General features: G+C 50.6%; 1 protein-coding gene across 2 annotated transcripts; it reads right to left on the bottom strand.

The window, feature by feature from the left end:
- Positions 1–96: 96 nt before the first annotated feature.
- Positions 97–20855, bottom strand: VPS26C (VPS26 endosomal protein sorting factor C). Of its 2 annotated transcripts, none has more exons than XM_066177168.1 (8): positions 20752–20855; positions 16898–17041; positions 15107–15256; positions 7656–7736; positions 5831–5905; positions 4848–4998; positions 2441–2593; positions 97–737 (listed from the first exon to the last, which is right to left on the bottom strand). In XM_066177168.1, the coding sequence occupies exons 1-8, from the start codon at positions 20806–20808 to the stop codon at positions 655–657; spliced, it is 894 nt and encodes a 297-aa protein (XP_066033265.1). In that variant the 5' UTR covers positions 20809–20855; the 3' UTR covers positions 97–654. The 2 variants fall into 2 exon arrangements, with proteins under 2 accessions (XP_066033265.1, XP_066033266.1); XM_066177169.1 differs by having other exon boundaries at positions 4851–4998; positions 20752–20840.
- Between the last annotated feature and the right edge of the window lie 2271 nt (positions 20856–23126).

The following is a 23126-nucleotide window of genomic DNA, read 5'->3' as shown; positions in this document are numbered from 1 at the left end:
ATGAAAAATCCACAAGTTGTGGCTGTTCCACATCAAAACCCACAACCTGTTTGTGTTGGGAAGGTTCTTTCTTACTGAATTACTTCTCCTTTAAGCTGTGCACAGTCACAAACACATTAATTTATTCCTCCAGCACCAAAATTTTCCTTGGTGTGATTTGAAATCCCTCATTTCCCATCCACCTTTGGGCCAGATCCCACAGCAGCACCGTCCAGAGTTGCAGCACCATTTTTTTAGACCCTCAAAGACCTCATTTCCCATTCTGGCACAATTCCCATCCCCTCCCAGTATGGCTGAAATGGGATTTTTTGAGTTTTAAGGGGTCTCCAAAGGGGACTTTGGAACAAGCATTCCAAAATGAAATCAAGAGAGGAACTTGCTACATCCTTCTGCAAGCTGTAGAAAGCTACAGAACAATTCCTTCAGGATTTACCTGAGGAAAAAATTGGGGGAAAACAGTTTTTGAAGGCAGCAGGGTTGGGAAATGCAGAGAGGCAAAGCCCTGGCCAGGTTTCCAGGGAAGTGGAAGCACAAGAAGTGCCCACAGGAAGAAAGAAGTGAGGAGGCTCCAGCTGAAGTCGGGCACGGATAAAATTCCGCTTTTCCCTCCGAGGAATTCCCAGGGAATCCTTTCCCTGCTGCTCCTGTGGGTGTTCACATCCTGCAGAGCTTCAGGGGGAAGTTCTCTGTGATGAGATGGTCGTCGTGCAGGAGCACCACGATGTTCACTTCAAACTCTGGGACAAGGGGAGAAAACAGAGACAGAATTCCAGGGGAAGCTGAATCCCAGCAGCAAAGCTACTTCAATTCCACAGGAAAGCTGAATCCTAGCAGCAATCTTGTTTCAGTTCCTCAGGAAAGCTGAATCCTTGGAGCAATCCTACTTCAATTCCACAGGAAAACTGAATGCTAGCAGCAACTCTAATTCCACAGGAAAGCTGAATCCTACTTCAATTCCACAGGAAAGTTGAATCCTAACAGCAATTAAAAACTGAATCCCAGCAGCAATCCTATTCCAATTCCTCAGGAAAACTGAATCCTTCAATTCCACAGGAAATTTGAATCCTAGCAGCAGTCCTATTTCAATTTCTCAGGAAAGTGAATCCTAGCAGCAATAAAAAGTTGAATTCTAGCAGCAATTCTACTGCAATTCCACAGGAAAGTGAATCCCAGGAGCAATAAAAAATTTGATCCTAACAACAATCCTATTTCAATTCCTCAGGAAAGCTGAATCCTAGGAGCAAACCTACTTCAAATCCACAGGAAAGTTGAATCCTAGGAGCAATTCTGCTTCAGTTCCACAGGAAAACTGAATCCTAACAGCAATAAAAAAATTAAATCCTCGCAGCAATTCTACTTCAGTTCCACGGGAAAGTTGAATCCCAGCTGCAGGATGAGGCAGGAGCTCCTGAAACATTCCTGGCAGAACCTCACCCAGCCCCTGGACCATTCCTAGAAAATCCTGCTTTGTTCTAATCTTTGGGATCCCTCTGGATTGTTTTCTCACTGATAGATTATGGCAAACAATCCTCTGGAAAAGGGGGTTCAGACATCAAAGAACAAAATGGTTTGGGAAAGACACCTCCACCAAGATGGTGTTTAGAGCTTGGAATGGGAGAATTCCAGGACAGACACATTCCCTGGTTCCAGCAGCTAACAGCCTCAGGAAATGAAACACTGGAATACAACAGGCCTGAAAACTGGGGAACAAAAATTCCAGAGGAAAATCCGCTCTTAGATACTACACTGTGTCCTTCAAAATCAGTATCACATCGTTAATCATGGAGACAGAACAAAAATCCAGGCAGAGTCAATAAATGAAGGGGAGCAGAAATCCAAATAAATTCAAATTCTCATTGCAAATTGCTAGTGAAGAGCTTAAAATGGTAAAAAAGAAATATTATTATTTTGGGGAAAATCACTGCGCACAGATTCCGTGCCAACAGATTCCAGCAGGATGAAAGGAAGAAATAAAACCAGCCAAGTGGATTCTTGCAGTACTTAATTGAACAGATGAGGAAAATCCTGATTTTGTTAATAAAAACCCTGGATTTTGATAACAAGCAGCAGGGAGGAGCACTTGGCGTAGATAAGAGAAGTCACACCCTGACCAACCTTGCTGCTTTCAGCAGGAGAGTGGGAAACAAAAAGGAGAAGAAATGGAAAGAGGGGTTCTCAATTTTATCCTTGGACCATTCCTCAAGTGTTTAATCACATGACCTGCATCCCAGTGCTCCTCCTGTCCCCTCATCATGGAATTTTTATTGCGTTTAAATGTTTGGGCTGCGTTTTCTCAGCGTGACACGAGCGGGATTCAGGCCCAGAGGGACGTTCCGGGCTCCTCCTGCAGCGCTGTTGGATTTATCCCCTCACCTGCCCCATCTCCAAGGAATGACTGTGGCCACACCTCTCCCGGGAAAACGCCTCCCCCACGACTCACCCACTTTGAAGTTGGTGGTTTCCAGGGTGGGGCAGGTGAAGAGCCTGGGGAACACCATGTGGATGGGGATGGGGAGGCCCCTGCAGACGTCGCCGTCGGCGATCTGGATGTTCTGGATCTCCGTGGCGTCCCTGGCGTAGCCCTCGGCACAGCCTGGGAAAGGAGGGACAGGAGATGTTGGAACGCTGGGAATTTTAGGCTTTCTGTGCTAAAAGGAAAGCTGATCCCGCAAAAAAAAACCCCACTGCATTGACCTGAGGCCGTGGAAAAGGCTTCCAAAATTGAGTGACAGCGCTGGGATTGTGGGTGTGAGGTTTGAATAGAAGTGTGTGATGTCACAGGGTGCAAAACGTGGATTTTAAGGCTTTAGACTAGAGTAATACAAAGCAACATGGAGGTTTTAAGTTGTAGGCTGAGTTCTTTTTCACCTTCTTCTTCATGGGTCTGGGTGGTGCATTATAATTTTGTTTATAATAAAAAATCTGCATTGCGGGCCACGGGTGGTTGGTTGTTGGGTTAAAAGTAAAAATAATTTAGGTGTCATCTCTTAATTGGACAGTTTATGCTTAAAAGACCTTGGAAAGAGTTAGAGACAGAGCCGTTTTTCACCTTGTTAGCCAGAGCTCACAGCTTGTGAGTTGTACTATAGATAAGAAATAATAAACATCTGAGTCCGAACACAAAAACTGCATCTCCTGGGCATTTGATCCCGGCTCTAACAGAAGAAAAGAAGATAAAAAACCCACAAGGAGGGAAATGGGGGGAGATGAGAGAAAGCAGCAGCCAAAATTTAAATTTAAAATCCTGTTATATGTAAGTTTTATTGAGTTAATGGAGTTTAAGATTTCCTTTTGCCAAAATTTATCCACATCGAGTTAAGTATTCTTTAATTTAAAAATGAAATGGACTCAGGCTCTAAACTGGAGTGATGTCATTTAACACATTTGTAAAACAAAGCTCTTAACAACAGCAGTTAAGAGATGCTTAAGAAGCCAGAAAATAAAAAGGATCTAGAAATTATATGTGTCTTTTGGCTAATTAGAAAAGAGATGTTAAAGCATATAAGAAGTCAACTATAAATTTAAAAAATTAACAAACTGACATCATGTAATCAATACATCAGCACTAATCATCTTCGGAAGTTGAGATAACACCTTTCTAAACTATCATGACCTTGAGATAAAACGCAGAAAAACACAAAAACAGCTCACAACCATTAACAGCCACAATGCAGAATTGTAACTGACTCTTCTGTGTTATCTATGGAAGATGAAACAGCAGAGATTGTAACGAATGACAGAACTTTCCCTGAAATCCAGGGTACAATAAACTGTCTCTTGTATCCATAAACGGCCCATCCCCTGGGAAGGGATGCAGGGAATTCCTGCAGCCTGTTCCCTGCCTTTGCCAGTGTCTTGGCTCACATGCAGAATGTAACCAAAGTGCGTGTTCTGTTGTCGTCTGCTGGAACCCCTTGGGGAGGTGTTTCTCCTTCTCTCTTCCATGACCCATCCCTCATAAATCCAGGGTGGTGTCTTCTGCTAATGGGCAGCTGTTAAACCAGGTGGGGCAGTGTTCTTTATCCCTTCCAGGACCCATCCTCCCTCCAGGGAATATCTGCTGTCCATGGGCCATCCAGGCTCACTGCAGGGCTGACACAATCCCATCATCCCACGGGGAGAGGCTCCACCCAGGGGGAGGAGCCCAGCATTCCCACCTGGATCAAAGCTGGCATTCAGAACACCAGCACAGCCTGTGTGCACTGGATTCCCAGAGGAAAACCAGACCCATCTCAGCACCACTGGACCTTCAGAGGAAAACTTCACCCTCCTACAGGATCATTGCTCCGACAGAACCACATCTGTCACTGCAGGAGGACTGGGCTGGGCTGACACCAGCACCCTGACCAACAGGGGTCAGCTCCTGTTCTGACTCTGTCAGGGTTTTCTTTTTGGTTTTTTTTGTACTACATTTTTATTTTTAATACTCCTAGTAAGGAACTGTTATTCCTATTCCTATATCCTTACCTGAGATCCCCTTAATTTCAAAATTATAATAAGTCAGGAGGAGGGGATTGACATTCTCCATCCCAAGGGAGGCTCCTGCCTTCCCTGGCAGACACCTCCCACCATCCCAGGGTGCTCCACACTCTGTCCAGCCTGGCCTTGGACACTTCCAGGGGATTTGGTTTGGGTTTTTTTTGTACTACTACATTTTTATCTTTAATTTTCCTAGTAAAGAACTGTTCTTCCTATCCCCGTATCTTCGCCTGAGAGCCCCTTAATTTCAAAATTGTAACAACTCAGAGGGAGGGGGTTTCCATGCTCCATTCCAGGGGAAGCTCTGGCTTTTCCCTGGCAGAACACCTGTCTTCCCAAACCAGGAGAGACCCCAGGGGTGGGCTCACCACAGGTCTCCACACGCACGAGCTGCAGCTCGATGCTCTTGACGGCCGCCTCGGCGCTCTCCACCACCAGCTCCCCCGTCAGCGGCTGCGTGATCACGCAGTTGGTGGAGTTCAGATGCCCCCTGATCAGGAATTTGGGGAGGGAGGCTCTCTGAAAAAGCGTTGGAGGGAGGAGAAAAAAGGTGCCAGTGTGAAGAGCAGACTAAGGAAAAAAAAAATGTAATAAACAAACCTTATGGAAGTTACTGAAACAAGGAGGAAATTCCCCAAAAGTTCCGAAGTTGAACTCAAGAGATCAGAAATTCCTCAGGTAGCTTAAGTTTATTTCTTTCACTCTGTAGCAGGATTTCTCCTACAATCTTCTCCCTTGATCTGTGTCCTTCCTGCTCCTCCATCCACCCCATGGATGGACTTTTCCTGGGAAGAACTGACAGAACTTGGCTGTTGGAATTCATCCAGGAGCTGGAGCCGTGTGCTGAAGGAGGTGGGGACACCTTCCACTGTCCCAGGCTGCTCTAATGTCCAACCTTGGACACTTCCAGGGATCCAGGGGCAGCCACAGCTTCTCTGGGAATGAACAATTCCTTCCCAATATCCCATCTAAGCCTGCTCTCCGTGAGGCTTCCCAAAGCCACAGAGGGCTGTAAAATAAGGCGCAACCAAGGCCCAAAATGCACATTTTTTAAGGTTCTTGGCTGTCCATGCTATAGAATGTTTTCCCTTGCTCCACTCCCATCTTTCACTCAGGAAAGGGATAAAAATATTTAACCACTCCTGAGCAAAGTTCCACCTTCAACTGGTCCCCACAGTGCAAGAGATGAGGCAGAACCACTTGACTGCTTATAAAAGTGAAAAAGAAAATGGAAAAATTGAATTTAAAAGCGAGCTGATTATCTACAAGGCAGAATTCAATCACTCCTCTGCTCTCACTCAGAAACACACAGACTTCACATTTAAAATAAAATAAAAAGAAAATCCTTTACCTCTTTAACGTTTTGCAGAGTTTCAGGAGTAATGGTGAAGTCCACAGGGCTCGGCAGCAGCTTCCCTTTCTGTGACTGCAGGGAATGGAAGGGTTAAACTGAAATGTGATCCCCAAAACACAGAGAAAATATTAAAAACCACAACAGCTGCCTGCCCTAAACCCCCTGGAAAAGCAGGAATACCCTCCCCATCTGAAGCAGAGAGGAAAAAAAAAAAAGTTCAATTTCCCATTTACATACAAATAAATTCATTTTACACATCCCCTTGGAATGTTTCCTTTCCTTATTCAGGCTGGGGAGGGGAGATTCGAAATGAACTTGTGTCCATTGCTTCAAATCTGCTTTATAAATTCTGCTTCTCCACCAGCAAGGGGCTGATCTGGAACTCCGAGTGAGGATCTGCCCTCACTGCTCAAGAATTCCAAACAGCTGCTGCTGCCCAGCTGCAAGATGGGAGAGATTAGCAAAAGATTGGCTGCGTTTTCCCAAAATGACAAATTCTGGCACAGGATAAGCTGAAGGGAAATGCTACATTGAGCACTGACAGTGAGAATTATATGTTCAGTAAAACCTCATTAATTCACCCCGACTGAGGGATTCATGATTTACTGACTGGTGAGCTCAGAAGTGCTGTAGTGGGAACAAGAAATAAACCCAGGAAAACTGCAGGAGATGTGATTCGTCACTCCTCTGACAAGTGTGGCTCACTTATCAATGTAATAATGGGCCAATAAAACGTAGCATCAGATACTGCAGAAAACACTGAAATCTTACCAACAGGAAACTTGCTTCTACCACCAAACTAAATCTTTTAAAAAGGTACTTTAGAACTAAAATAACTTTTCCACCACAAGTCCTGAGTAACACAAAGGATTTTGATATTTACTGTCCTGTTAAAGAGTACGAAGGAATGATAGAAGCAGGATGTTCCAGCAAGTGACAGATGGAAAAAGGGACATTTCATCAGCTCAATCTAAACCAACCCCAAATCCAACGCAGGAACTTCTGTAACAACCAGCAAGGCATTTTCTGGGAGTCCAACCTCCTCCCACAGGGATTAGGATTAGAAACAAGTTTTCCCTGCAGGAGTGCTCAGGGAATGGAATGAGTTGCTCAGGGAAGTGCTCATGGATGTGGGACATGGTTTGGGCTGAGGATGGCTCTGGATCATCCTGAAGATTCCATGATTTCCACCTTGATGCAGACCCAGCTGTGATGCTTTTGAGTCAGGGCTCTAAATGAGAACTCCTCATGCGAAGAGCAGAAATCAAGATATTTTCACCCCCCAAACTCCCATTTCCAGGGCTGTGGGAGCCTGGAATCTTTGGCTGAGAACTCCTGGGATAATTCAAAACAGCCTTTGGAAAAATGACATCATCTTTATGTGACCACCCCATTGTCTCAGAACTCAAAGGATGAATAAGAGAATAAACTCAGGGCACTGTAAAAACATCTGAAAATCCAACTCCTCTTTGTCCTTTGGAATTAAGAGAGGGATGGTTTTTTTCTCGTCAGAAGCAACAGCTCTTTGGGGTGGTTTTGTTTTGGGAGAGATTTCCTTTACTTCCACATTTTGGACAAAGGCCTCAGGCACAGGGTGGGATTTTGGGGTGGCCGGTGCAGGGCCAGGAGTTGAGTTTGATGATTTTTGGGGTCTCTTCCAACTCAGGATATTCTGATTCTACACTTCTGTAATCCCTCGTGTCACTATCACCATTTCCATGGGTTTATTTTTGTAGTTTTTTTCCCCCCTTAAAATGAAGTGGGGGGGGATCATTAAAAAAAAAAATAATTAATTGCAAAATGAACAGAAACCACAACTCACCAGGGAGTGGACAATGAATTCACAAGTCTTGGTCAGGTCCTTTGCCAGCAGGGAACGTCTCATGTCACAGCGAAGGGTGTACTGGTGGAAAAAAAAACAACGTTTTAATTCAGATTTCCTCCCTCCTCCCCAACTTCCCACCTCCCTCCTGCCTCTGTGCAGAGTGGGGTTGCTGTTCTGTGCAGCTGAGGGTGAGTTCTCACCCTGTTTTGGTTTATGGGATTATCAGTGTGGTGTATTCACAGCCCCTGGAATTCTGATTTTCTCGTGGGATTGAATTCACAGTGGGAAGAGTTGCTGGGATGTTTCATGGGGAACTTCAGCCACAGGGCTGGGCTCAAAGCAGCACTAAAATCAGGCAAGGAGGTGAATTTGCTTCCAATTTCCTCCCCTAAAAGGGGAGCCACAAACCAGTGCATGAAAAGCAGTAAGAATTTGGTTATCCCAGAAATCCTGCACTTCCAACAAATTTAATCTCAGTGTCATTACAGGACAAGGAATTGGTTGGGATGGGGTTTTTTTTTTTGTTCAGTTTGATTTTTAATTCCTCCCTCAGACCAGGGATTTGGGTTCCTCACTTGTAGTTCATGGCCACAACCCCCCAGCAGTGCCTGATTCAAGGTTTCTGCATCAGAACAGCGACTGAACCCACAATTAATCCCTAAATCAAGAAAGAGAGGCTCAGTGAAACTGCCCAGAGGTTTAGGAAGTGTCTCTTAACCAGCACCTCAGCGTCACAATTCCCTCTTCAGGAGAGCAGCACTCTCAAAGTTTGAAATTTAAATGATTAAATTTTAATGGTATTTTATCCAAGGAAAGCCACGCAGAGGAGAGATGGAATGACAAAATAAATATTCCTCATTAAAGTGCACCTCAAACGGACTGATTGATCACAGCAAGTTATTTGGGATATGGGAAGCAACTCAACCAGTGCTGCACCATTTTTGACATCCCTACCACAAACAGCAGCTGTTACATGAGGGAAGAAGCCAAAAGGGAGCAAATAAATGGAAAGGATTTAAAAAGCATCCAAACACAGAGAAAAAACGCAAGGGATTTATTTTTTTTTTTAGTTACTTCTGATAGGCTGCTGGGGATGAGCAGAGGGATGGAGCAGCTCTGCTGGGAGGAAAGGCTGGCACAGCTGGGATTGCTCAGCCTGGACAGGAGAAGCTTTGGGCTGAGCTCAGGGTGGCCTTGCAGGGCCTGAAGGAGCCCCAGGAAACCTGGAGAGAGACAATTCCCAAGGGCTAGAGGGACAGGACACAGGGAATGGCTTCCCAGTGCCAGAGGGCAGGGCTGGATGGGATCTTGGGCAGGAATTGTTCCCTGGGTGGGTGGGGAGGTGCTGGAATAGAATTCCCAGATTTGCTGTGGCTGCCCCTGGATCCCTGGCAGTGCCCAAGGCCAGGTTGGACACTGGGGCTTGGAGCAGCCTGGGACAGTGGAAGGTGTCCCTGCCCATGGCAGAGTAGGAATGAGATGATCTTCAATGTTCCTTCCAACCCAAACATTCCATGATTCTATGGCACTCTCACAGGTGACACCAATTTCATTGACCACAACAGACCAGAGCTTTTCTTTGCAGTGTTATTTAAAACAAATCACAGCTTTCGTGCAGCAAACCCACTTCTCTGCTCTGTACAGAAATTCCTTCCACAGGAAAGGCTTAATGATGGCAAACCAGAGCTGAAACTTCTCAGATGCAGAAATACTTCGGGAGTTACGGGGCATTTGGGGTCACAGTCGCTGCTGCAGCCGAGGTCTGCCGGGGCTGGCATTGCCGGGAAGCCAAGTAGGAAGGATTTTTGTCTGGTTGGAGTAGACTGGGGATAGCTTCAACCTGAGCTCAGCTGGCTCTGCTTCCCCAGGGAGAGCATTCCTGCTCTGGATAGTGCCAGCACACGTGTGCTGCCCATCCTCCTTCTCACCTGGCCATTCACCGCTGGCTGCAGGGGCTTGAAGAGGCTCAGGGAGGGAGAGGGAATGGTTTTGCTAGAACAAGGAATTTTCTGGCTCTTTTTGCCACAGAGAATCAGACTGATCTCTGATGTGTGTCCTGGTTTTACCAAATCTTCCAAAACTGTTGCAATAAACCCGTCCAAAATCGTCTTTTAAATGTTGAGCCAGACCTGACTTTATTCTTGGCCGGGCTTTGTATCTGGCCTTCACACAGATGTAGACACGGAACTTTTTAATTTACCCATTTACAGCAAACAAGGAAATTAATGCTCTAATTAATCCTGCTTCCAGGTAACTGTGTTGGTTTTGCAGGGCCTGTTTTTTGGTAGTAGGGGCCCTCCACAGAGGAGGCTGCTGTGAGAAGCTGATGGAAGCTTCTGCCGTGGCTGCTGTCGGTGCCATGTCCATTCTACTCTTGGGGCTTAGGTTTGTTCCTTCTTTCTCTAAAGAATTTTTTCCCCATAACTTACCAAGAAGACCAAGTGCTAAATACTTAAGAGTACTTAACCGAAACAAAGAAGTAAACAAAGTTAGAAGAAAGGAATAACGCAAGTAAAAGACAGAGCTTAAAGCAGCTGCGAGCTCTTCTTTTTTCAGCGTTCAGAGAAAAAAAGAACGGCTGTTACTGGCTGGAAGAGTTTCACTCTAACCAAAGAAATCCAGTCCTGAAAAATCTACTATCACCAGTTCGGCCTGAATCCTGAGTTTTCTCTGCCACCTGTGGGATCTGGGCCGACCCTGCCTCGCCTTCGGCTTCTTGGGCGCTGCTCCTCTTGCTACAGCGTGACCCTGCACCCCCTGCGCTGCCGGGACATCCTGCCCCTGCCTTCCGAGACACCCTGCCATCCCAGCTACCAGCCCGGGACTTTTCCACTGTTTCAGCTTGGCGCTCTGAGGATCCTGCAGGGACACCAAAACCAAACTGCCCTGGGTTTTGTAAAACAAAGCCCTCAAAGTTCTTAGTACTGTTTTTGTTTGTTATTAATGCTGTAGTTGTTTAATAGTTTTGTGTTTGTTTGCTTTGTAATACATACTAATAAAAAACTGCTATTCCTATTTCCCAAATCTTTGCCTAAGAGCCTCTGATTATAACTTTATAATTGAAAAAAAAAAAAAAAATTGGAAGAAGAAATTTACACTCTCCATTCCAAAGAAAACTCCAGTTGTTTTTTTTACTACCTAGCAGATACGTGTCTTTTCAAACCAAAACAGCTACACCTCGGGCTGTGCCGCCAGGCAGAAACACCCCAACAGCCCCCGCAGCGCCTGCCAGAAGCTGGAGCGACGTTTCCTGAGGTCCTGGACGGGAGAAGATGAGTTTCCCTTGAGGGCTTGGCCTCGCAGGGGGACACACCAGGCCCAGAGTGACCTTTGGCTGCATGGCTCTGGCGCCTGGTCCTCAACCCAGGCCTCACGAGGGAAAGGCACCGGGAGCCCGTCTGCCGCAAAAACTCTCCCTTTCTGCGCCTTGTCTTCTTCTGGGGGCAGCTCCGGGACGTTCAGCTCCTCCCACTCGTCCTCCTCCATGGCCAAGGGCTTTATCCAGATGCCGGAGTCGGACTTGACTGCCCAGAGGTCCTGCGCCAGCCCTGGGTCACTGTCGTCTTCCCAGCTGGAGTGTGTGCAGGATCCGTGGTTGTTCCCTCCGGACGTGTCATGGTCATGGGATGCTTCCTCTTGGGAAGGGCCTTGGCCAGTGTGTTCTTCCCAGTCAGAAATGTCTTCCCAGGTGTTGATGTCTCCCTGGGACAGCTCCTGCTTCATGTTCTCCTCCCAGTCTGAAACTTCCTGAGACAGCTCTTGCGCCAGGTATTCTACGCAGTCTGAGCGTTCCTGGGAGTTGTTGATTTCTGCGTGGGACATCTCTTCCTCTGTGCACTCCTCCCAGTCTGAAACTTCCTGAGACAGCTCCTGCTCTGTGCACTCTTCCCCCTGGGACACTCCCTTGGAGTCGTCCCTTTCTCCCTGGGACAGCTCTGCCTTGTGCACACCTTCCTGCTGGGAATGCTCTTCCTCCATGTGGGATTTCCCAGGCACGGGGCTCTGCTCCCCTGGGGCTGGAGCTGCTCCTGCTGCTCCTGCAGCTTCCTCCAGGGAGTCCTGTTCCTCCAGCTGCTGCAGCAGGGCCTGGGTCAGGAGCTGCCCAGAGCTGCTCCGGTCCCTGCAAAGCAAGACAGAGCTGCTGTCCTGGGTGTTGTTGGGGACACTGGGTGGGCTCTGTGTCCCCAGGGATGGCAGCTCCTCGCTGGCCACAGGAGACTCCGCTGCCTTTTCCTCCTGCTGGGCTGCCAGAGGCTCGGGGGGCTCCTCCTGCCCAGCAGCTCCAGCCGGGGCAGCAGCTGCCGGCTCGGGCTCCGAAGCACTGCATGGGGCAGGAGCGGCGCTGGGCAGGCCAGGAGCTGCCTCTGCTGCCACCTCTGTGCCAGTGGGGCTGGGGGAGCCGGGTCCCGCCAGGGAACAAGGCTGGGGCCCCTCATCCTCCTCCATCACGGGGCTGAAGCGTTTGTTCCCAGTGTTGAAGGCGATGTCCAGCCCCGATGGGTACGGTTCTTCGGCGCAGTACTCTGCCCCATAAAACAGCTCCGAGTCCGAGGTCGAGTCTGAGCCATATTCCCCCTGGGACCCGTCTAGGTCACTGCAGGAGTCCCAGGGACTGTCCCAGTACGAGGCCTCCTCGTCGTTGCCTTGCCCTGCGCACCCTGACGAGAGCGCTGGCCCCGGCTGCTGCTCCTTGAGGCCTCCCAGCAGGGCTGGCCAAGGGCTGAACGGGCTCGGCAGGGCCGGCCCCGGGCTCCGCTGCCATCCAGACGTGGCTGCTTCTCCCGTTTCCACATCCGTGCACTGCTCCAGGTGCTGCTGTCCCTCCGGCTGCCGCCCGCATCCCTGGATCTCCAGCAGGGCCCACCTCTCGATCTCACAGCTGAGGCGCCCGGACAAGCGCCGCAGAGCCGGGCTGCAGCCCGGGGGGCTCTGTGGGGCAGAGAGCGGGCTCTGTGTCCCCAGGGATGGCGGCTCCTCGCTGGGCACAGGAGGCTCCGCTGCCTTTTCCTCCTCTCGTACAGCCGGAGGCTCGGGGGGCTCCTCCTGCCCAGCAGCTCCGGCCAGGGCAGCAGCTGCCGGCTCGGCCTCCGAGGCACCGCCGGGGGCAGGAGCGGCGCTGGGCAGGGCGGGAGCTGCCTGTGCTGTCACCTCCTGCTCCATCTCAGCTTCCCGGTGTGAAAGCCCGCCGGCTGTGTCACCAAAGGTCCCCTCGTCCTGCTCGGGTTGTGACAGGGGCAGGCCTGACGTGCCCCCTGCTCCCGCCCAGTGCCCGCTGAGGCCCGGGGCGTGCGGCCAGCTGGGCACGGGGCCCGGGGCGCCGGGACTCGGGGGCGGCTTTGGTGGCTTTGTCTTTGTCTGTCGCTCTGGTGCTGCAGACGGATCCCGGGAGTTGCGTCCTCCTTGCGGAATGTCTCTCCTGGGACTGGGCACCCCCGGCTCTGCGGTGCCCCCGGGAACCCTCAGCCAGGCTGTGTTGTCACAGGGGTCCGTGGCCACCACCATGTCCCGTGTCATAACGGGCCCTGACACGGAACGCCGGTGTCACCAAGGGCAGCCCCGGCACCCCAGCACCAGAGGGGAGAGCGTTCCCAGAGCAGACCCGGCTTTGGGGACTGTTCGGGTTCTGCAGGGCCTGGTTTTTGGCAGTGGGGGCCCCTCAGAGGTGGCTGCTGTGAGAAGCTGCTGGAAGCTTCTGCTGTGTCCGGCAGAGCCAGTCCCTGCTGGCTCTGAAGGTGAATGTGCTGCCGACCGAGGCTGGGCCTGTGAGAGAGGCTGGGTATGCCTCTGAGGTAACAAATTTAACAAGAAAATCAAAACATCTTGGGGCAGGCACAGTTTTTTCCTAGCCAGAGGAGAGGAGTTGAGAACATGTGAGGGAAACAACCTGGAGACACCAGGCTCAGTGGAGAAGGAGGGGCAGGAGGTTCTCCAGCTGCTGGAGCTGGGATTTGTCTGCAGGCTGTGGTGATCAGCACAGTGAAACAGCTGTGCCCCTGCAGCCCGTGGGGATCCGCGGGGGATGCAGAGATCCACCCACAGCCCGTGGGGATCCACGGGGGATGCAGAGATCCACCCACAGCCCGTGGGGATCCATGGGGGATGCAGAGATCCACCCACAGCCCGTGGGGATCCGCGGGGGATGCAGAGATCCACCCACAACCCGTGGGGATCCATGGGGGATGCAGAGATCCACCCACAGCCCGTGGGGATCCACGGGGGATGCAGAGATCCACCCACAGCCCGTGGGGATCCACGGGGGATGCAGAGATCCACCCACAGCCCGTGGGGATCCACGGGGAATGCAGAGATCCACCCACAGCCCGTGGGGATCCGCGGGGAATGCAGAGATCCACCCACAGCCCGTGGGGATCCGCGGGGGATGCAGAGATCCACCCACAGCCCGTGGGGATCCGCGGGGGATGCAGAGATCCACCCACAGCCCGTGGGGATCCGCGGGGGATGCAGAGATCCACCCACAGCCCGTGGGGATCCGCGGGGGATGCAGAGATCCACCCACAGCCCGTGGGGATCCGCGGGGGATGCAGAGATCCACCCACAGCCCGTGGGGATCCGCGGGGGATGCAGAGATCCACCCACAGCCCGTGGGGATCCGCGGGGGATGCAGAGATCCACCCACAGCCCGTGGGGATCCGCGGGGGATGCAGAGATCCACCCACAGCCCGTGGGGATCCGCGGGGGATGCAGAGATCCACCCACAGCCCGTGGGGATCCGCGGGGGATGCAGAGATCCACCCACAGCCTGTGGGGATCCACGGGGGATGCAGAGATCCACCCACAGCCCGTGGGGATCCACGGGGGATGCAGAGATCCACCCACAGCCCGTGGGGATCCACGGGGGATGCAGAGATCCACCCACAGCCCGTGGGGATCCACGGGGGATGCAGAGATCCACCCACAGCCCGTGGGGATCCATGGGGGATGCAGAGATCCACCCACAGCCCGTGGGGATCCACGGGGGATGCAGAGATCCACCCACAGCCCGTGGGGATCCACGGGGGATGCAGAGATCCACCCACAGCCCGTGGGGATCCACGGGGGATGCAGAGATCCACCCACAGCCCGTGGGGATCCATGGGGGATGCAGAGATCCACCCACAGCCCGTGGGGATCCACGGGGGATGCAGAGATCCACCCACAGCCCATGGCGATCCATGGTGGATGCAGAGATCCACACACAGCCCATAGGGGAGGTGCCCGTGCTGAAGCCAGTGGATGCCTGGAGGAGGCTGTGATCCATTGGGAGACTCAATGGAGAACTGAGGGCCTTTGCTTCCAGGCTGGAGCAGCCTGTCCTTGGAGGACTGCACCCCATGGAAAGAGAGACCCACACCACAGCAGGTTTGGGGGTTTCCATGGATTAAGAGCTCCTTTAAAAGACATTGTGGAGATGAAATTTCCTGTTTTCTCTGCAGACAGGACCTCCTCACCTGGATATTGACAAACACTCCGTGGTATGTCTCGTACAGAACTTTGTTGCCCTTCATCTGCAGGGGGAATTCAAAGGGAATTTCTGTCTTGCCACTGGGGAGTTTCCCTGGTTTCACCATCTCAATGGTGCTGTTGATGATCTGGATAGGCTGCAAAGATTAAATATTATAAATATTAAAGAGGTTTAGGTCGAGACACAGAACCAACAACAGAATTCCTGGATTCCCAGAATCCCAGGGACCTCTTCAGGACACACAGTGCTGGGATATCTTTTTTACAATGAAAAGAAACATGAATATTTTGTTTAAATTTCAATTTTAGGAGTGCATCGCATTAGCAACCAAAGATATTCAGGGAGCTCACCAGGAGCAGCTCCAACTTTGGGAAGTGGAGCTTCATTTCCTAAATTATGACAGGAACGACCTGCTAAATTATTAGCAGGAATGACCAAGGCTGGCACAGCTGAGCACTGAGCCATCCCCTCTGACCTCATAAGTTTATTATTGTTTAGGGGAAAGGTTATTATGATTTAGGGGATAATTTATTATTATTTATGGGAGGTCTCTCACAGGAGTGAGGGCTGACTGGGGAGGTGGTTTGGACATGACATTTCTTTTCTCTCTGCAGTTTTACCATTACTGTCCCCAACTCTTGGGCTTCCAATACAAGAAAGAGGTGGAGCTGTTGGGTGAGTCCAGAGGAGGTCACTCAGTGGATCCCAGGGCTGGAGCCAGGCTGGGATTGTTCAGCCTGGACAGGAGAAGCTTTGGGCTGAGCTCAGGGTGGCCTTGCAGGGCCTGAAGGAACCCCAGGAAACCTGGAGAGAGACAATTCCCGAGGCATGGAGGGACAGGACACAGGGAATGGCTTCATACTGAGAAATGACAAGTTTAGGTGGGATGTTGGGAAAAAAAATCCTTCCCTGGGAAGGTGGGGAGGGGCTGGGCTGGAATTCCCAGATTTGCTGTGGCTGCCCCTGGATCCCTGGCAGTGCCCAAGGCCAGGTTGGACATTGGGGCTTGGAGCAGCCTGGGACAGTGGGAGGTGTCCCTGCCATGGCAGGGGTGGGATGGGATCATCTTTAAGGTCCCTTCCAGCCCAAACTTTCTGTGATTCCCTGATTCCAGGCCATCCTAACTTAAACAAACCATTTTCTAAATGGAGCTGCCTCCAGACAGAGCCAGCCCTGTCCCTGTGGAGTCTGGGAGAGGTTTTCCTGCTGGGACCCAGAGCTGGGGAGCAGCACAGAGCCCTTCCAGGAGCTCCACAGGTCCCTTTTTCTCCAGAGGAATCTGGCAATTTTTGTCTCCTGAACCCCTCCATGGCCTCCACAGACAGTGACTGATCTGGCACAAAAGTCCAGTTAAACCCAGTGAATTCAACAAAAAATAAAACAACATCACACAATCAATTTTTTTTTCTTTAAATCCCAGCCCTTCAATGCATCATCCAGTAAACCTTTTTAAAACTATTTATGGCAGTGCATTTCAGCCTGAAAGAAAATCCTCCCATATCTGGAATATCCCCGGGGATATTCCAGAGTTGTCTGGACACGAATCCTGTGCTCTGGGATGGAGCAGGGAGGTGACACCAGTGACCCTCTGTGGTCCCTTCCAGCCTGACCCAGCCTGGCATTCTGTGATCTCCACACCAAGCTGAGCATTTCCCAGCTTTCCATCACGTCCACACCACCAGCAGCTCTGACCACCTGAGAGCCTTTAAGGAAAGGTTTATTTGTTAAAAAAAAAGGGTTTCTTTGTGCTAAAAACATTCACCTGTGCAGCTCTTACCTTGGCAGTGTTGCAGAAGGCCTCAAACACGCCCACATTTTTGGCACTGAGCTGCAGATTGACTGAGCCCTCCATGGTGAGGGAGATCCCTTGGTGCTGCACCGTGTCCTTACTGGTGATCACCACCACGCCAGAAAGAATTTCCTGAGAGGAAAACAGGAAAAACATTTGTTCCAATTAGTTTTTTTAGACTGTGGAACTCTTGAGATCTCCAAACTGAAAAAAAAAAAAAAAAATCCTGTTCTCAAAGAATGGTGTAACCTTGGCAGGATAGACAAACACCAATGAAGGAATTTGAGATCAGAGCTCTGCAATTTTTGGTTTTTTCCTTAAAAATATCATTTCTCCTCTTGGCTGAAGTGTTAACCTGAGCTTCTGGAGCTAAGTTGCAAAGTTCTAGTTATAATTGTAGACTGATACAATTGTAATCCAATGGAGAATTTTGAACAGAATAATGATTAAAAAGCCACCCTCTGCTCCCAAGGAAAAAAGAGACCTCTGCTCCTTAAGATAAAGATAATTTTAGAAATAGAAGAAGAAAACTTTTGTTTTATACTAAAAAAAGCATCCTTACACAGTACCCTAATGAAGCTAATAAACCCATGAGCACAGCTAAGAGGAAAATTGCTAAATGAAAAGAATTTCACAGTTTACAGAGGTTTTTTTTCCAAGCAGCTACAAATTCATGACGTGAGAGCCACCAAAAAACTGTTTTCTTACAGCAATGTCTCCATAAAAGCTCTAAGAGAAACTCCTCTCCCTAACATCTGATAAAAGACTATTTTAATTAGTGAAACTAACTAAAAATCACAGGTTTTGTCTCTTTGTGTTGTCGGTGAGAAAGCAAACAGTCTGTAAAGAGAAAAAAAAAAGTATTTTCAAAAGTTTCATTTTGATTCTCGTTCTTTTCTGTTAGTGTTTATTAATAAATTTATTATTATAAATAATAATAAAAAATAAAAAAAATAAAATCTTTACACCTTTTAAGATTTAAACCTATTTTACTTCTCTCCTCCACAAATTATCCTTTGCACACAAAAATGCTGCACCCTCAGAATGTCACCTCAGAGTTTTCAATGCTGAAAAAAATGATGAACTGCAGGAGAGCAGCACACAGCTCCCCTCACACACTCCATGGTTCATCCTTCCCTTCTCCCACACTGGAAAATCTGCATCAATCCTGAAATATTCCCAGCTGGAAAGGGCAGCAGGTTCCTTCCCTGGGGATAAATCTCCTCTCCTGCTCCTTCCCCAGGCAAACAGGACCAAGGTGCAGCTCCCTCCTCCACAATCCTCTGCCCCCAACCACTCCAAACCAGGTTCTCTCCAGCAGAGTGGGAATTTTGGGAGATTTTTTGTCTTTCCTGGTGGGACAGGATGGCAAAAACGGGGTCAGGGGGGTTGAGGCAGCAGGAAAACATCCTGAGAGCCTGGGAAGAGGATGTGCAGCAAGTGGGAAACGCCGGAACAGGAGGCACGAGCACAAAGGGCCAGCAAAGAAAAGCTGACCTAAATTCTGCTCTGCTGAAGGGCCTTAATTAGCACAAGCAATTAGGTTATTGCTTTAAAAAAAAAAAAAAAATGAGTCCAGCTCAACTCTGAGAAGCAAGGACAACCCTGAGCATGTGAGCTGCTCTAACAAAGGAGAAGTTTCCTGTCACACATCAAACAACTCGTTCCAGAGCTGCTGCCTCCACGTGGGGAGGGAGCAGGAAAACAAAGGATGACTTGAAGTTAAGTAACAATTTTTTCTTTCAATATTTCCTCAGAAATGAAAAAAAATAAAACCAGTTCAAAATTTTGTCCCTCTGCTCAGGTGAGACCCCCAGCCCTGGGGCCCAGCACAGGGAGGACGTGGAGCTGCTGGAGAGAGCCCAGAGGAGGCTCCAGGATGAGCAGAGGGATGGAGCAGCTCTGCTGGGAGGAAAGGCTGGCACAGCTGGGATTGTTCAGCCTGGACAGGAGAAGCTTTGGGCTGAGCTCAGGGTGGCCTTGCAGGGCCTGAAGGAGCCCCAGGGAACCTGGAGAGAGACAATTCCCAAGGCACGGAGGGACAGGGCACAGGGAATGGCTTCACACTGAGAAATGACAAGTTTAGGTGGGATGTTGGGAAAAAAAATCTAGATTTTCCAGATTTGCTGTGGCTGCCCCTGGATCCCTGTGTGTGCCCAAGGCCGGGTTGGACACTGGGGCTTGGAGCAGCCTGGGACAGTGGGAGGTGTCCCTGTCCATGGCAGAGGGGTGGCACTGGATGGGATTTAAGGTTCCTTCCATTCCTTTCTCTCCCTACAAGATTCTTATTAAAAATCCATGTTGTATCCCTGCTCTTCCATCGTGTTTCCATCCCAGACTTAGAGATTCCAGTTAATGAACTACAATTTCAAACCTTTCCACATGGAGTTAAAGCAGAAGGTTAAAACAAAACTGACAGATTGACTGATCAAGAAATATCCTAATTTCAGCTTAAAACAGAGGGAATATTCCTTTCCAGACAAAAAAAAAAATCCATTTAAAAGTGATATAAAGCAAGTCAAGTCCAGTCAAATTGAAAACGCACATGGCACTGAAATAGATAAATAAACAAAATCCTAATAATTTCTAAAGCTCAAAATGATGTGAAATGAGACACAGACAGTATTTCCCCCTCTGGAGCCATTCCTCCAGGGAATAATTCAGCTTTGCCAGAGCCATCCTCTAGATAATCTGACAATTGCAGGGCAGATGCTGCACACACTTCCTTCCAAATCCAGTTCTCCAGGATTAAAATCAGTCAATAAATGGAATTTCGGTGGATGGAAAGGATTTTTATGATACAAGAAAAAAGAGAGAACTGAACATTGCTGCAGAATAACTGAGGATTTCTAGGTAAATAGTGACAAAAAAATTTAAAATATTCCTTCCAAGCCACATGGGGTTCTGCAGAGCTGGCTCAGGGTCTTCCCGCGGTACCCAGGAAAAGAGGAAAGACAAAAAGCACCGTTTAATCCCAAAGGCAATGCCCAAAATCCCGGAGCTGAGCACCTGCTGGCCACGGGAGGACATCGGGAACCGGGCTGGGATCGGGACAGCTCCGGGCAGGGACGGGGGAGAGATCGGAGCACGGGAAAAGCTCCGGGAAAGGGACAGGAGGACAGGGACACGGGGAAAGCTCCGGGACACAAAGGAAAGACGCCGACACCGCGACAGCACCGACGGGAGAGGGCGAACCACTCCGCTTCCCGAGGAATCCCCGCTGCCAGCGACGGGCCGGGGCGTGATCCAGTCCAGCCCTGTGCCCAAGGCAGGGTCACCTGGAGCAGGTGGCACAGGGAAGTGTCCAGGTGGGTTTGGGATGTCTCCAGAGCTGGAGACGCCGCGCTCTCCCTGAGCTCTGGGCTCCCAGGGCTCTGCCGCCTTCTCTTTTCTCCGTGGAGAGAAAGTTGTGCCTCATGTGCAGGGGAATTGCTGGGCTCAGCCCCTGCCCGGGGCTCCGGGGCCATTGCTGGGGCTGCTCTGCCCTCCCTGCACAGGGGACAGACATGGGGACACCCAGGGACACTGATGTCCCCTCTCCCTGGGTCTCCTCTCCAGGCTGAGCAGCCCCAGCTCCCTCAGCCTCTCCTGGGCACGGAGATGCTCCAGGCCCTTCCTCAGCTCCAGGAGCTCCTGTCCCTGCTGTGCTGAGGATCCAGGGCTGGACACAGCAGCCAGAGGAGCCTCCAGGGCTGGGCAGAGGGGCAGGATCAGCCCTGACCTGCTGGGAACGCTCATCCCCATGTCCCCCCCAGGACAGCACTGGCCTCCCTGCCCGCTCGCCCCGCGCGGCGCCCCGCTGCTCCCCGCGGTCCCGGCAGGCGCTGTCGCGACAGACGCACCCCATCGCGATAGACTTTCCCGGCGCGCTTCACCCGCACGTCCAGCGCGGTGCCCATCGCCCCGTCACGTGACCGCCGCCTCACGTGCCCCGAGGGGCGGGACGCTCTGGAGCCCCGCCCCCTCCACATCCGGGTCCTCGCCGCCGTCACTTCCCAGCCGCTGACGCCGCTTCCCGCGCGGCCACGCCCACTACCCCCGGTTGTCATAGCAACGCGCGGGCGGGGTGAGTGACGCAACGCCGTTACCGGCGAGGAACTACAGAGCCCAGCGTGCTTTGCGCGCCGGCAGCGCCCGCTGCGGCCTGGGGCGCCGCGGGGGCTGATGGGAGTTGTAGGCGGGGCTCGCCACCGCCTTACGCGGCCCGCGAGTGTCGCTTGTCTCGACTGAGCAGGGCGGTGACAATGGGAGCCCGGGAAAGGCGTCGCTGCCCTGAAATTTATCCCTGTGACTACACTGTACAGCCACAAGCACGGATGTAAACGAGGAGCGAACTTGTCTCCGTTCTAATTCCACGCGGGATTCATCGCTTTGAATTTCCAAACACGGCCCGGCCTCTGTCCCCAGAGTTCCCCGCAAGTTGTCCGATAAATTCAGGAAGGCAATGCCTTGCAATTGTACGCAGTGAGGAATTCCGCCTTCAAACCCTGGAGCACGGAAACACTCGGTGTGGAAATGTCCGAGTGCTGAGGGAAAAGCTTCCATCTCTTCCAGGGGTGGCCTCAGACGGAATTCCCGTGATTTCAGCGGAACCGGGAATTGTCCATCGGGGGAACTGCGAGTCCTGAGGGAAATCTCGAGAGCAGGAGCTGAGTTCTGAATTTTATTGCTTTCCGAAGTCATTATTTGCACCCCATTATTCACTAGAAGTAGATTATATTCAGATTTACATCGTTGAAATCAACCCTGCCCTGTCCGTGGTGGGAGTACCTGGAAGATGGTTCTGTCCTCTTCCTCCTCACCCCTTCAGTGCTGAAACCCATCCTCGGCCCTTCCTCCTGCAGTGCTTACGGAAAACTTGGCAAAACCCACTGCGCGCTCCTGTTCTGGGGGAAAAAAAGTGAGATACCAAAGTTGTTCCACGTTTCAGGGAAGAGAGGGAAAGTGGTCACTGTAAAAAGAAAGGAGTATTTAACTGGGATCACTGAATATTTCTGGCAGGGCTCAGGTAGCTAATTACTATCATTCATTAGTGTGGGACAGATAAAGAGGGATTTTTTTGTTTTGTTTTGATTTTTACCCCATGCAAGGAGAACTCAAAAGAGGAAACTAAAAGCCTGGACTAAAAGCTGCTTCTGAGCATGTAGATTTTATTTTGCCATCACTTTCACAATCAGCTGCTTTTCTTGGGAAACTTGTTCCAAGGTGCTTCAGTTACTCATTCCTAGGAAGTGGAGCCTCGTGTCCAGAAAAAGCTCCTGGTGGTGCAGGCAGGAGCTGCCCCCGTGCCTGGCAACACAGAGCCCACAAACAAACCCAGGGAACACCTGAGGAATCCGTGTCCAAATCCCGTCTCTGCAGTGAGAGCTCAGCACCCTCAGGGTGGTAGAAACAAATCCCAGGATGGTTTGAGTGGGAATGGACCTTAAAGATGATCCAATCCCACCCCTGCCATGGGCAGGGACACCTTCCACTGTCCCAGGCTGCTCCAAGCCCCAGTGTCCAACCTGGCCTTGGACACTGCCAGGGATCCAGGGGCAGCCACAGCAAATCTGGAAAATCTAGATTTTTTTCCCAACATCCCACCTAAACTTGTCATTTCTCAGTGTGAAGCCATTCCCTGTGTCCTGTCCCTCCATGCCTTGGGAATTGTCTCTCTCCAGGGTCCCTGGGGCTCCTTCAGGCCCTGCAAGGCCACCCTGAGCTCAGCCCAAAGCTTCTCCTGTCCAGGCTGAACAATCCCAGCTGTGCCAGCCTTTCCTCCCAGCAGAGCTGCTCCATCCCTCTGCTCATCCTGGAGCCTCCTCTGGGCTCTCTCCAGCAGCTCCACGTCCTCCCTGTGCTGGGCCCCGGGGCTGGGGCAGCTCTGCAGGTGGAGTAAATAAAATTATTTACAAACAAAAACCGAAACTCACAAGAAGAAAGAAACAAACAAACAAAAAAAGCGAACCACACCAAAGAAACCCCACAAAAACTGGCCCAACCAACCAAAAAATCCCAAACCCAAAACAAAACCCCAAAAAGCAAGACAAACAAAACCCTGAAACAAACAAACAAAACAAACAAAACCCCTTAACCCAGAGAGCAGGAGGAATAAAACAACTGTTCAAGGAGAGAAATATCCCCATGTGGGACTGTTGGTCCAGCTGTAGTGCCAGGTGAATTCCCTTCCCACCTCCAGGCTGTGGGCACCAATATTCCACTGAGAAGCCCCTTT

This window comes from Chamaea fasciata, unplaced genomic scaffold, assembly GCF_029207755.1.
Source record: "Chamaea fasciata isolate MVZ Bird 193981 ecotype frontalis unplaced genomic scaffold, bChaFas1.0.hap1 SCAF_2, whole genome shotgun sequence".
NCBI classification, from domain to species: Eukaryota; Metazoa; Chordata; class Aves; order Passeriformes; family Sylviidae; genus Chamaea; species Chamaea fasciata.
Note: the sequence above shows the minus strand (reverse complement) of the source record. Positions and strands in the feature narration are given on the sequence as shown.

Bases quoted from the DNA above. Each gene is read 5' to 3' on its own strand.
- VPS26C (XM_066177168.1), bottom strand. From the start codon at position 20,808: ATGGGCACCGCGCTGGACGTGCGGGTGAAGCGCGCCGGGAAAGTCTAT. The intron at 15,257-16,897 runs GTAAGAGCTGCA...TAATCTTTGCAG, and splicing joins CCTTCTGCAACACTGCCAAG to CCTATCCAGATCATCAACAG. The intron at 7,737-15,106 runs GTGAGGAGGTCC...TTTTTCCACCAG, and splicing joins GAGTGTTTGTCAATATCCAG to TACACCCTTCGCTGTGACAT.